The sequence below is a fragment of the Pogona vitticeps genome, chromosome 2, assembly GCF_051106095.1.
Source record: "Pogona vitticeps strain Pit_001003342236 chromosome 2, PviZW2.1, whole genome shotgun sequence".
Lineage (NCBI taxonomy): Eukaryota > Metazoa > Chordata > Lepidosauria > Squamata > Agamidae > Pogona > Pogona vitticeps.
Window position 1 is genome coordinate 283,084,432 of NC_135784.1, and position 14,958 is coordinate 283,099,389.

The 14,958-nt window shown below is 41.8% G+C and overlaps 1 protein-coding gene across 8 annotated transcripts in view; it reads right to left on the bottom strand.

Moving 5' to 3' along the window:
• The window catches only part of KIF2A (kinesin family member 2A), a 73,951-nt gene that overhangs the window by 9,394 nt on the left and 49,599 nt on the right, over window positions 1-14,958 (bottom strand). For all 8 annotated transcript variants that reach the window (XM_020783664.3, XM_078384559.1, XM_020783668.3 and 5 more), the window contains exons 11-15: window positions 14,829-14,892; window positions 10,619-10,710; window positions 10,290-10,432; window positions 9,453-9,657; window positions 1,366-1,476 (exon numbers count right to left, since the gene is read on the bottom strand). In XM_020783664.3, the coding sequence (XP_020639323.2) occupies window positions 1,366-1,476; window positions 9,453-9,657; window positions 10,290-10,432; window positions 10,619-10,710; window positions 14,829-14,892 (615 nt within the window). The remainder of the gene's footprint in view (window positions 1-1,365; window positions 1,477-9,452; window positions 9,658-10,289; window positions 10,433-10,618; window positions 10,711-14,828; window positions 14,893-14,958) is intronic.

The following is a 14,958-nucleotide window of genomic DNA, read 5'->3' on the forward strand; positions in this document are numbered from 1 at the left end:
TTCTCCTTAAAAGGACTCAAGGTTGCTTATAATAATTACAAGACAATATTTAAAAGCTAGAAACAGTAAGTATATTAATATTATAAAGGAATTAAACAAGGAATATTAAAATGAAATTATTATATTTAAAACAATAAATAAAAGCCATGCTAAATACACATTTAAAAACAACAGAGCACAACATTGCATTTAAAGATGATAAGAACTTTGAGAACCATCCTGAAACCTGCCTCTTCTACCTGCATACTCTACAAATGATTTTACCCCTAAATGGTCAGCCACAGTTCAGTCTGTTTAACAACTCAGAATCCAATCACTTCTGATTGGGGGGAAGCGCCCTCCACAGACAGAGAACAAGGGTGTTGGGGGGGGTAAGAGGGTTTAATTGGGATTCTGCACTTTGTTCACACACAGCCTGTCTGTAAGATATGGAAAAGCAATTTTAAAATTCATTTAAATTTAAAATATGCTAGGCTCCCTTCCTTTTGAACTTCAAGAAACACATGAATACTGGGCTTTTCAAACAGGCCCTTAGAAAATACCCTCTCCCATGACACTCTCAACAATCCATGCGCCTGATTTTGAATTGTGTTTGCTGTTGCCTTTGGGACCTTTTCTCCCCTTTTTTGCTGATTATTATTTGTGTAATTTTTGTTTGGTGGGTGTGTATGTTTTTACTGTTAGCCTCTCAGAATTGTGACTCTATTTTTAAATTCAAGTCTTATAGCTAAATTAAGAGAGCCAAGAAATTACTAGAGAACTCATAACTAGTCTGATTGTGAAGTAATACTCATTTCTAGCTCCAGATTACTGCCAAAACTAGGTGCAGATTATCTAATGCAACACCTTCCAGATGTTCTGTATTGTAACTCCCATAAGCCTCAACTACATCAGTAACGATAATCAGAGTTCTAATTACAAATATCTGGAGGAAATCAGGCTGTCTACCTTTGGATTGATTCAAAGAATCAAAAATTGCGCCAGAGAATATCTGTTTTGTATATGGTGAATAACAGGGGTTCCCAACCTTTTTCACCCCACAGATTGGCTGGGGAAGGCGGGGCACCCCCGCACTAATGCCCATGCACAAACGGCAGTGCAGTGTTCATGCGCAAATGGCAGCGCGGCACTTGTGCGTGCACACTCATGCACAAATGGCAGCACTCACACGGGTGTGCTGGAGCATGCACACATGTGCATATCAGCTGTGCAGGGGTCACTGCATGCGCGGGAGGTCTGTCTCTGGGGGGTTGGGGACCTCTGGTGTATAACATATTTCAAAAGATACATTATTATGTAACTAACTTAAGATCCCTTAGAGACTATTTACACTAATAATCACTGCAATGGGTTTTAAAAACTTACCATGCAGGTGCGAGAGTTTTCTCCTATGAATGAATCTCGTAGGACCTGAGTAAGTTTACTTGCTCTGAATGGAGTATGAGGTTTATTCCGGCCTAAAGCTCTGATGCACTCCTGTAAGAGTAAACATATTTATGGTTTTACCTCCTCAGCTCCCACAAAACACTTTTTTAAAACAATTGCAACAAACAAGATGCATAAACACAGGATTACATTTGGCTTCTAAGCCAATATTAAAATATTACAAATCAGTTCCCAGTATTTCTACTTAAGAATGTATAGATCTGACATTAAACCTCAAGGCTATCCTAGCAATATGATTATGCATTGCTTGAACATGGATTTTTCATCAGGATGAACACCAACATTACATTTTGGTGGAAGCATAGAGCTGCAGGAACATGTTCCTCAGGACCTCTGGAAAATGCTGCGCTAAAGCACAAGTCATTAGAGCCAGAGATTAAGAAAGAGTGCACTTAATATAACGCCATATGTTATTGGAAGAAGTATTTTTAAAAAATCCCCAGATTAGTTTGAGAATTCCACTGACATAAAAAGCCTCCAGCCTAACAACGTTTCCTTTTTGTATATACAGTACAATATACATCGAGAACGTAGCACACACCTTCCACAAAAAGCTTTCCTTTGTAAATTAATTTTCAAGGTGGTAGTCATGTTAGTCAGTGCAAGCATATCAGACCAAAAAGAAGACAAAAGCATTGTGACACCTTAAAGACTAACTGCTATACAGTGGTGCCCCGCACAGCGAGGTTAATCCGTTCCGGATTAACCTTCGCTGTGGGAAACATCGCTGTGCGGGAGGGAAAAAGCCATAGAAACGCATTGAACTTTGTTCAATGCGTTCCTATGGCTTTCAAACTCACCGTTCAGCGAAGTTCCTCCATAGGCGGCAGCCATTTTCGCGCCCTCCCCTCGCAGAACGAGGGCGCCAAAATGGCTGCCATCAGCTGTTTGGCGGGTAAAAAATGGCCGCCGGAACAGCCGAAAGGGGCCGGGGCGCAGCGTTTTCGCGCCCTTGGTAAGCAAGGGGAGCGCGCGAAAACGCTGCCGGAAGCCCCGAAATGGTTGCGCGCAGCCATTTCGGGGCTTCCGCAGCGTTTTCGCGCGCTCCCCTTGCTTACCAACGGCGCGAAAACGCTGCACCCCGGCCCCTTTCGGCTGTTCCGGCGGCCATTTTTTACCCGCCAAACAGCTGATCGGCGGGTTGCAAAGCGAAGGTCGGTAAGCGAGTAGCTTACTGACCTTCGCTCTGCGATTTTTGCCCATAGGGGCCATCGTTGTGCGATTGCTTTAGCGATCGCAAAAGCGTCACCGTAGAGCGAATTCATCGCTCTACGGTGCGCTCGTTGTGCGAGGCACCACTGTATTTTAATGTGAGCTGAGGAAGTGGACTTGATCCACAGTTAGTCTTTAAGGTGCCATAATGTTTTTGTCTTGATTAAGTTGTTTGTTTTGTTTTTTGTCTGACATGTTTGTAAATCAGGTCGTTATAGAAATTTCACTAATTTCATGTGGCTTTTTTAGAAACATGCCACAAAATAGAGGTCTGAAATGCATTTATTTTTACACTGTAACTCAGATTTCTGTTATTGGGAAAAATTCTTTAAAATAACACACACACACACACACACACACACAAACACACACACACACACACACACACACACACACACACACACAGACAGACGTTTAGTCGTGACCCCATGGACCAGAGCACCCCAGGTGCACCCCACTGCCTCCCGGAATTGTGTCAAATTCATGTTGGTTGCTTCGATGACACTGTCCAACCATCTCATCCTGTCGTCCCCTTCTCCTCGCGCCATCACACTTTCCCAACATCAAGGTCTTTTCCAAGGAGTCTTCTCTTCTCATGAGATGGCCAAAGTACTGTAGCCTCAGTTTCAAGATCTGTCCTTCCAGTGAGCACTCAGGGTTAATTTCCTTTAGAATTGATAGGTTTGTTCTCCTTGCAGTCCAGGGGACTCTCAAGAGCCTCCTCCAGCACCACAATTCAAAGGCATCAATTCTTCGGCGGTCAGCCTTCTTATGGTCCAGCTCTCACTTCCGTACATCACTACAGGAAAAACCATAGCTTTGACTATTCAGACTTTTGTTGGCAAGGTGATGTCTCCTGGGAGTCCGAGCATGGCTGGGAAGTCGGGCGCGGGGCGGCTCCAAGCGGCGGCGGCGCCAGGGTGTGGGGGGGTCTGGATGGCTTCCAGTGCTTTGCCTGGAAGCCTTCCGGACCCCCCTACCCTGCCCCCACCGCCGAGAGCCGCCCCGCGCCGCCTATCCCAGCCATGCTCGGACTCCTGGGAGTCCGAGCATGGCTGGGATAGGCGGCGTGGGGCGGCTTCAAGCGGCAGTGGCAGGGTGGGGTGGGGGTCCGGAAGGCTTCCAGTGCTTTGCCTGGAAGCCATCTGGATCCACCCTACCTGCCCCCGCTGCCGCTGAGAGCCTTCCGAGCTCTCAAAGGGCTTTCTCCAATGTCAGAGGGGGGCCCTTTGAGAGCTTGGAAGGCAAATGTCGGCGGTGGCTTCGGGGTCCTTCCGAGGCCGCTGCCCACCGCCGACATTTTCCCCCAGCTGAGCAGCGGGGCTACCGCTGAGCTGGGGGAAAATGCCCCTTCCGAAGGGGTCCTTCCGAGGCCACCACCAGCATTTTCCCCCAGCTGAGCGGCGGGGCTTCGAAGCTCCCGCTGCTCAGCTGGGGGAAAATTGGGCTATGGGGAAAAATCGCAAAGCAATTTTTCCCCATATTCAACATCGCAATTGGTATGCGGATTCATCGTTAAACGGGGCGCTCGTTAAGCGAGGCACCACTGTATCTCCAATTTTCCTGAATAGGTCTCTGGTTTTTCCTTTTCTGTTATTTTCCTCTATTTCTTTGCATTGTTCATTTAAGAAGGTCCTCTTGTCTCTCCTTGCTATTCTTTGGAAGTCTGTAACTTTCCCTATCTCCCTTGTATTTTGTTTCCCTTCTCCTCTCTGCTATTTCTAAGGCCTTGTTGAACATCCACTTTGCTTTCTTGCATTTCCTTTTCTTTGGGATGTTTTTTGTTGCTGCCTCCTGTACAATGTTACGAGCCTCTATCCAAAAAATAAATAAAATGGCATAAAAATGAAAACACAAAACTAGGCCTTATGAAATCCTTCTCAAACCTTTTACCTCATTAGGACCTGCTCTCACCTTTTTGCCCAGATAAAATACTCCTTTAATTCCAAGTCCCTATGAAAAAAGGCAAGCCCTTGAGGTATATTACAGCTACTACACCTCTATAACCTGCTTACAAGTTTCTATCTTCTTTTGCTGCTGCCCTCTGAATGTAAGCAGCCCCCAATTTGGTAAAACTACAAAGAACACATGTAAATAATATGCCCTCACACATTCTCCATCTAACAGTGGCAAGGACTGCCCAATTTCAGTTTAGCTATAAATTTTTTCAAGCTCATGAATACCACATCCTCATGACACGCTCATGAATATCACAAAAATAAAACAAATCATCTAGGCTAGAATTGGGAGGCTGACAACCCTGGGGAACAAGTAACCCAGTCCCAAAGACAGTAAAGGGAATGGATTGGCCTGCCCTTGAAAGGAACTGATTAAGAGAACATTTAAGTTGTCAGCTAATACCAATCACTGAGCCCCTCTCAATGCTCCAGCAATAATGCAGACAGGTTGCATTAGAATAAGTTACAATGAGTGGCATGAATTTTACCTCCCAGTGTAAATCTACAGTAGGTCACCATAGAACACCACAGTCTTGACAGCAGTCCTACAGCTCAGTTTATAAGATATACAACAGGAAGCACATGCAGGACCACATGAAGTTCCGAAGGTCATTCCTGTTGCCCACACAGCCTGCTAGCATCATTTCCTCCTTCTACCCCTACAAACCCAAGGGAACTGTGCCTTTAGAGGCATTGTTCTTTTCTAAAACAAGGGGTACTTCCTTATAACAGGTCAGAGATTTACAGTTTGAGTGCGACATTTAACAAACAGAAACTTTGCAAGGGCATATAACCATTAATGCTAGAGACAGCTTCAAATAATCGTTTGTGTTCTTATTTTTCAATGGAAAAGCAACCATTTGAGGCATAATCAAAACACTGGTACACTGCGAATCGGAACTGTGAAGCTCAATCTCTCAGTACTGAACTCAACCATCTGAATTGGGCCCTACAGGCAAATGGCTATTCCAAAAATGAAATCACAAGAGCCATCAAACTGAGAAAACAACACCGAACTGAAGAAGAAAAACAGCCACCCACAAATAAAGTATTTCTGTCATACATCAAAGGGGTCACAGACTGCATGGGGAAACTTCTGAAAAAACATAACTGATACACAGTGTTCAGGCCCACCACAAAAATACAACAAATGTTAAGGTCAGCAAAGGACAAAAGGGACCCCCTCACCACTGCAGGAGTATACCGGATACCTTGTAGTTGTGGCCAGGTATACATTGGGACCACAAAATGAAGCATCCACACCAGAATCAAAGAACATGAAAGACACTGCAAACTAAAACAACCGGAAAAATTGGCAGTAGCTGAACATGCCCTGAAACAAGCTGGACATGAAATCCTATTTCAAAATACATAAGTGTTAAACAACACCAGCAATCATTACATTAGACTACACAGGGAAGCGACTGAAATCCACAAACATCAGTACAGCTTCAACAAATAGAAAGTCTAAAACTCAACAAAGCCTAGCTCCCAGCACTAAAAAATACAGCCTGCAAAAAGGTCAACAAACTCTACCCAGCCACAAGGACCAGTGATCAGTGCACACAAAAGACTAACTAACAACACCCATCAATCACAATGACAGATCATCTCCCCCTTTACCACAACAATACACCCATAACAAAAACATGCTGATCACCATAATCACCCAGTCTCTTGAAAAGGACAAAAAGCTGATCCCCCAGCTACAAATACTCAACTATTCTACATACTACACCAGAACACAGAGTTCTAACTCCGTCCTTTGAAGATGCTGGTCACAGAGACTGGCGAAAAGTTAGGAAGAAAAACATTCAGAACACGCCCAAACAGCCCGCAAAACCTACAACAATCATTGGATCCCGGACATGAAAGCTTTCGAGAATACATTTTTTCTTTATTTGGTTTATTTTAGTGTGACATGCAACCTTCTGACTTAGACATAAGCTAAGTAAATTTATTTGTACAGTTTCCAGAGTTGCAATTTGAACTACATGTTACAGGGTAGCCTCAGATTTCCTTTTTTATCTCTCTTAACAACAAGCCTGGTGCAGAATTCCATTATTTCCAGTGGATTTTAATAGAAGTCATTCCTAATTGCCTTATCTGAATTATTTTTTAATGGCCAATTAGAGATGAATACATTAGCCTGAGTCTCCTTTTGTAAGAAAATTCTGTTTTGACAACATGCTTAAACCCATTAGAGTGGATTTGTAAAAAGGAACACACCACATCCATCTAGCGCATTTTTGTAATTGCATAATATCGAAGTCCATATAAACCTGAACGCAATTACGTTTTAGTTAAAACAGTAGCAAAATTGTTTAAAGTATGCTGCTGCTGAACTAAAATTACATACCAGATGACTCTCTGAGACTTGTTCACCTCTCTTCATAGGCTACACATGTCTTTTATCAAGATATCTGACCATGGAGTTTTTCTCAAGATTACAATAATAGATTCTGATGGCTTTTACCAGTGGAAAGCACATCACAAGATATTTGAGATGGAAAGAAGTGCATATTTTGAAAGCTTTGACAAAAAAAGCTTTCTTTTTTTGTTTACCATCAGGAAATAAAGAACAAAGATTAAGCAGCTGAGTTAGAAATGCTCCATTTATTTCTAACAATAGTAATTTGGAACATCTGTAGTTTCTGCCTTATTCTTAATTCCCTATATAATTAATGACATCTAGAAGATTATAAACAAAGCAAAGCAACAGCACAACAGTTCCCTGTTGTGAAGTACAACACTAAATCTTGAATTAACATTTTCTGTGCTCTGAACTAGCAACAAACATGCCCCAATAAAGAATATATTTATAATGCAAATTGATTGATGGACTTATATGATGGCAATTTACACAAAAATCTAAAGTCTGTGACAGCAAAAAACGTTGTTCTTTATCTCCTAAGTAGGAAATGAGAGAAACTAAGATTTCAAAGCTAGACACAGTAAATAAATAACATTGTCCTTTAAGAAAGCCCAAACATTAAAGGCTTTGAAGTTTAAACAAGGACCAGACAAGAGACAGAACTCTACTTAGAAAGTATTAAAAACAACATACCCCTGGTAATGTGAGCATTATACTTTGCACTGATTATAGCAGATGTTACAACTTAAAGAAAACTGCTTTCATAGTCAAGTCATGGATTATAATCAAACTGTAATAGCCTTAACTGTATTTTATTCCTACAAATCACTAAAATATCTCTTCTGGTCTCTGGTTAGTTGGATATGCAGGCATCTCTGAAAGCAACTGAGTTATTTAAATATTAGCTCTGTGTAAAATGTGCACATTTTGAGAACAATCGAGTATGTACTGTATACTACTAGATGGAATATGGGCTCTGTACTGTGGGCAGTCTTTTAGTTACCTAAATAAAATGATATGTATATACATATACATATACATATATATGCACACGCATATATACATGCAGGAGAGCTGTGGAAAGAAAATACTGTCACCTAGAAACTCAGCCTTGCTAATTCACCCCTGAAATGCAGTGTTTTTCTCAGATGTGAGAGAGGAACAATTTGGCTCATGATGCATAGCTTCATGAAAATAAGCCATAGTATGGTTTTTCAGGACGCTTGTAATGTAAGCCACACCCCAAAAATAAGCCCCGTCCTCCACCATTGTGCAGGAACCAGAAGATGATATGACTGTATTTGAATAAATGTAGATTGTTATCCATGAAAAAAATAAAACATCCCCTGAATATAAGCCCTAATTCGTTTTTTGGAGCAAAAATTAATATAAGACCCAGTCTTATTTTCAGGGAAACACGGTACTTATTATCCAAGATCACCAGAGCAATATTGGTTTCTTTTAAAATAGGGCTATTCCCAACTGGTGTGTGTACATTAAAAATCTATATACAATGGCCAAGAGAAAACTCGCATAAATCTGTGGAATGTCGATGCCATTCAACAACTATATAACTTTTTAAAAAATACATGTAGGTAATGAAGGGAGACTGTGTACAGGAGAATTACCATATGAATACTACAGATTACTGCAAACACAACGACATGTATAGAAATTAGAAGTCAACTACCAACTGAAGAAACCAAATAGCCAGATGGAACAAACTATCTAAGGTAAAATTCTGAGTCTGGAAGCTCTGTAGCCATTCATGTAAGATGCTGGCATGCTAGCCACCCTAGAAGTACTTAGTGGACCAACAGTGCAGCTCCCTTGGTTTCAACTGGCCCTGTTTGAAGCCGGCTTAACAGTTCTTATCTCCTGCCATTGTTGGGCCACACTGGCTCATCTGCATCCAACACTGCAGTTTCAGGCTGTGTCTAACCACTATCTGTTAGAACAGTGGTCCCCAACCTTGGGCCTCCAGATGTTCTTGGGACTACAACTCCCAGAAGCCTTTACCACCAGTTCTGCTGGCCAGGATTTCTGGGAGTTGAAGTCCAAGAACATCTGGAGGCCCAAGGTTGGAGACCACTGTGTTAGAAGGCTTCTTTACCTACTATGACATGAACAGCTCTTTGTAGTCACTTAGGCAAAAGCAAAGTAAGTTTCAGTAACAGTGTAATACAGCAATTTAGATGTGGCAGACTTAGCTTTTAATTACCACTTAGCTAAAACAAAAATTGGTTGTATAGCTTTTGGTAAATCATTTTCTTGCAGTAAAATCCAGATTAATCACAATTCTAAAATATATTTGTAACAACAATGTAACAAAACATGTCCATTGATATTTAAAAGGAAATTTGTACTAAGCCAGGGACAAAAATATCACCTCTGTGTCGTATTTGTTGAAATATGGAAAAACAGCTTTGCTACCTGAAGTAAATGACAGGTATTTTACTTACCTTGAGTGCTAAAAGGCTCTTGTTAATTTCAGCACCTTCCAGTCGGGTTTGCCTATCTGCACTGGAAGTGTCAGCTCCTCTTTCATTTCCAGCCAAGTCAATTAATGAAAATTTACCATGCAGTTTCCCTTTTCTCCTGAGAATGATTTGAAAGACTGCATGGCTTCGAGATGAGTGTGCATTTGCAGATGTCTGACCAGATGTTCTTTATCAAGGGAAAGGGGGAAAAGAGAACGGGATGAAATGTCATTAGCTGCATTCTGCTACCAAAAATAGTGTATTCATCACTGTACATCAGAGCTATGCCTAAATCTCTTATCATTTATTTTAAAGCATACTCTATGTTCTACTTGAACACAAAATAAGTAAGGCTTGTTTGTTGTATCCACATGACAATGACTTTTTTCTCTTCAGCTCTGATGCTGCTACAGACAAAATAGCATCTGTTTCCCTCTTACCACACATCTGTTTAAATGGTATTAAGCAGTCCTTTTGTTTGACAGAAACAAGAGTCATTTATAAAGTATTTTTCAGCCAAAACCTGAATGTTGCATGTTATTATATCTGGCTTTCCAAACTCAGAATGTGACAGCATTCCAAGGAATTAGCAATATATTAAGACAGTAAGCTGATTATACAAATAAATACTGCTTCTAACACAAAGAAAAGGGATTTGATTTGATTTTAGGATGATGTTTTAGAACAAAGGCCTTTCCTCCAAAATCAATACAATTCCCATATTCCAGTGCTATTCCTGTCCAAGGACAAACTCAGAATACTTAGTATTATTCCCATTTACGATAACTAAGACTGAAAAAAGAAAAAAAAAGGGAATACCTGCAACTGTTGCCTATCTCAATAAGCTTTAATACATCTTCAACACATTTAACCTCTCGCTCCTGTAATCCCACCACCTGGACTTGCTGTTTCCCGTCTTCTAAAACTCTTAATTTAGTCTTCCTGTTCAATAAGTCGAAAACCTTTTCATGGGGAGTGGGAGAAGAGAGGGAGAAGAGATGTCTGTGTCAACAAGGGATATTGGCAACATAGATTAACCCTCTGCCTAACAAAACAAAATTAGCCAAAGATATAAAGTGAAACACAGTAAACTATTTAGAAAATCAGAATGTCACATAAAATAAGGTGTGCTATTTTTTACATCTTACCTTTCCACTATAAATCTCAAAAAATGTTGCATATACTTGAAGTTCTAGTTTCTTATAGTTTGGTTTTTTCAACATTAAGAAGACATCTCTAGCTGCAAATAGATTAAAAATATAGGAAATCAGTGATGAAAAAAATCCACATACAAAATCAGTAGTGGTATATCATAATTGTTCCATTATTTAAACTGCTTATTATGAAAGTTAGCATTTGTATAGTATAGTATTTTCATATGTCGAGTGTGCTCCACATTCCATGCTTGCATGCAACAGGAAATAATCTCTTAGCACTAAGTGCATTAAGAGAAAGGAGTGTTCAAAAATTGCTGTGCTTGAGCACTTCTCTCATACTGTACTGCCAAGAGGAGGAATCCACCAGCATTCAGTTTCACTGATATGTGAATGACACATTTTGGGTTAAAACAAATTAATATAGTTGCTTGGCAGTTAAAAAAAGCCACATATAAAGCCTGGGTTGTTTAACTGCATTAGTCAGAAATTGAATACATATACTGTACAGTATTTGATACTGCCTTTTGTTTCTGTCCATGGAACTTTCTTGGCAAAGATACTGGAGTGGCTTGCCAGTTCCTGCTCCAGGTAGATCGCGTTTAGTCAGAACTCTCCACTATGACCTGTCCGTCTTAGGTGTCCCTGCATGGCATAGCCCATAGTTTTTCTGAATTACTCCAGCCCCTTCGCCACAACAAGGCAGCAATCCATGATGGGGTACACTAAATATGCCAGCAAGTTTAGAAGACTCAGCAGTGGCCAGAGGATTGGAAAAGATCAATCTACATCCCAATCCCAAAGAAGGGCAGTGCCAAAGAATGCTCCAACTACCCTATAATTGAACTTATTTCACACGCTAGCAAGGTTATGCTCAAAATCCTACAAGGCAGGCTTCAGCAGTATGTGGACTGAGAACTCTCGGAAGTACAAATTGGATTTAGAAGGGGCAGAAGAACTAGAAACGAAATTGCTAACATGCGCTGGATTATGGAGAAAGCCAGAGTGTGCCAGAAAAACATCTACTTCTCTTTCATTGACTATGCAAAAACCTTTGACTGTGTAGACCAGGGGTGGGCAATTAACTTATATGGGGGGGGCACATGAAAAATCTGAACTGTGTTCGGGGCCAAACCAACTTTATTTAAAAATAAAATGAAACAGTGATGATTGTTTATATTTTAAACTCGTTAATCTTCACAAATACTAAAGAGGTTTCTTGGGATATGTTAAAGATAAGCAACTGATTGACTTTAGACAAAAAGTTATAAATGGTTTTGATGTTCAAAACTGTCCACGAGCCATATAGGAGCGGCTTGTGCGCCGTATGCAGCCCTCGGGCCGCACTTCGCCCATGTCTGGTGTAGATCAAAGCAGACCATGGCAAGTCCTTAAAGAAATGGGAGTGCCTGACCACCTTATCTACCTCCAGAGAAATCTATACGAGGGACAGGAAGCAACAGTTAGAACGGGATATGAAACAACTGATTGGTTCAAAATTGGGAAAGGAGTACAATAAGGCTGTATATTGTCTCCCTGCTTATTGAACTTATATGCAGAATACATCATGCAAAAAGCTGGACTAGAGGAATCCCAACCCTGAATTAAGATCAACAACCTCCGATAGGCAGATGATACCACTCTGATGGCAGAAAGTGAGGAGGAATTAAAGAACCTCTTAATGAGGATGAAAGGGGAGAGTGCAAAAAACGGTCTGAAACTCGAAATAAAAAAAACTAAGATCATGGCCACTGGTCCCATCACCTCCTGGGAAACTGCAGGGGAAGATATGGAGGCAGTGACAGATTTTCCTTTCTTGGGCTCCATGATCACTGCAGATGGAGACAGCAGCCACAAAATTAAAAGACGCCTGCTTCTTAGGAGGAAAGTGATGACAAACCTTGACAGCATCTTAAAAAGCAGAGACATCACCTTGCCAACAAAGGTCCGAATAGTCAAAGCCATGGTTTTTCCTGTAGTGATGTATGGAAGAGAGAGCTGGACCATAAATAAAGCTGACTGATGAAGAATCGATGCCTTTGAATTGTGGTGCTGGAGGAGGCTCTTGAGAGTCCCCTGGACTGCAAGGAGAACAAACCTATCAATTCTAAAGGAAATCAACCCTGAGTGCTCACTGCTGAGGCTCCAATACTTTGGCCATCTCATGAGAAGAGAAGACTCCTTAGAAAAGACCTTGATGTTGGGAAAGTGTGACGGCACGAGGAGAAGGGGACGACAGAGGATGAGATGGTTGGACAGTGTCATCGAAGCAACCAACATGAATTTGACACAACTCCGGGAGGCAGTGGAAGATAGGAGGGCCTGGAATGCTGTGGTCCATGGGGTCATGAAGAGTCGGACGCGACTTAACAACTAAATAACAACATTTCATACAGCAGTTCTGGGCATGTGCTTAATAGCAAGCCAGAAATCAAGCGAATGGAAACAAATACTATTTTATTCCTCTTTGCTATGCAGAATTAGAGAAGCAGAGCGCCTTTTCTGCATATGATAAACTACAGTCACCATTCTCTGCAGATTCTCCCCCTAACATTTTGTGATATGTACAAGAGATTTACACACAAGACTTAACATTTGTTTTAAAATAAAACAGGTAAAATGTACTGATACTGAATGAAAGATGAGGGCTTGGTTCTTGAGAACTACAAGTCATCAGAAATTTGAACATGGGACTCTCTATTCCACCCACCTCCCTCACAGCAACACCATGCATTTTTCCAAAAAGCTACTTCTAGGGGTTGAGGAAAATGATGGTATTAGGAGCCTTATGGCACAGTGGTCAAATTGAAATATTGCAGCCAAGCCTTTGCTCATGATCTGAGTTTTATTCCAATAGCCTTCCATCCTTCTGAGGTCAGCAAAATGTTCCCAGTGTGCCTGGGGAGCGAGGGGAATGTGTAACCTGAATAATTAAATTGTAAACTGCCCAGAGAGTGCTTTAAGCGTTATGGGCCATATTTATAAGCAGCACTTTTTTCATAGAGTAAAACATGGCACAAAAAGAATCTGAAGGAATTTATCCAAACAAGGTAGAAGTAATGCTCGTTGTGGGTTTTTCGTGCCATGAAAGCCTTCGCAAATACAAGGTAGAAGTACCTTGTGTAAAAGAGATGCTCAGGCAAATGTCTCAGACTGTTCCCAAAGAAGCCTCTCATATGTCATGCTATATTGTTCTGAATGCTTCCGTGGAGGAGTGGAAAAATATCCACTGTGACTTTCCTTCTATGCTTGCGATTGTCAAATATAACATAATGCAAACGAGAAGACCAAAAAGGAATGGGTTCAAGAACTTTGTTTAACCACAGTTTCACTCATTAATGTTAGTTTTCTCAGATTCTGTTACCCAGATCTAAGATAATAATCATAGAGGCATATGCCACATAAGAGTACCGTATTTTTCCATGTATAAAACAACACTTTTTTCCTAAAATAATCAGAGGAAAATTTGAGGGTTGTTTTATACACGGAAGGAGGCAGTTGCACGTGCACTTGGGCGCCTTTTGCTGCCGCTGACGCCTCACAGCTTGTCCCCTCCGGTGGCTGAGGCAGCAGCAGGAGGAGAAGGAGGCAGAGACAAAGGCAAAGGAGCATTCACACGCGCTTGAGCACCTCCTGCTGCTGCCTCTCCCACCTGCCTGATCCCCATCTCCAGTGGAACTGACGGGCTCAGCTCGGCGCCTTGTCCTCTCCGGTGGTGGAGGCAGCAGGAGGCAGAGGCGAAGGAGCAGTCATACACGCTCGGACGCCTCTTGATACTGCCTCCCCTTCCTGCCCAATCACTACCTCCGGTGGGACCGACAGGCTCAGCTCACATCAGTGCCTTGTTCCCTCCAGTGGCGAGGCAGCAGGAGACAGAAGCGGAGGCAAACAAGCACTTGGGCACCTCTTCCTGCTGCTGCTGCTGCCACCGGATCACCTCCTCCAGCAATCGACTCCTTAAGGCAGGAGACAAGGAGGGACGTGAGCTGGAGGTGAGCCCCAGCAATTCCACTGGAGGAGGTGATCAGGCGGGCAGTGGAGACAGGAGGTGGAGGAGCAGTTGCCCAGTAACTGCTCCTCCGCCTTCATCATGGGTCAAAATTAGGGGGTCATTTTATACATTGGGGGGTCGTGTACACGAAAAAATACAGCATATGAACAGGACACAGATTATGTCACACAACCCCCAATATACATTACATACCTGCTAGTGCATAAATTCCTTTTGAACAGTCTTGGTTCTTTCCTGAAAAATCACCACCCATAGTCTAAAGGCAAAAATAATGAAATAAAATAAGCAGCATAATGATAGGAACTATGTTTTTTTATATGCT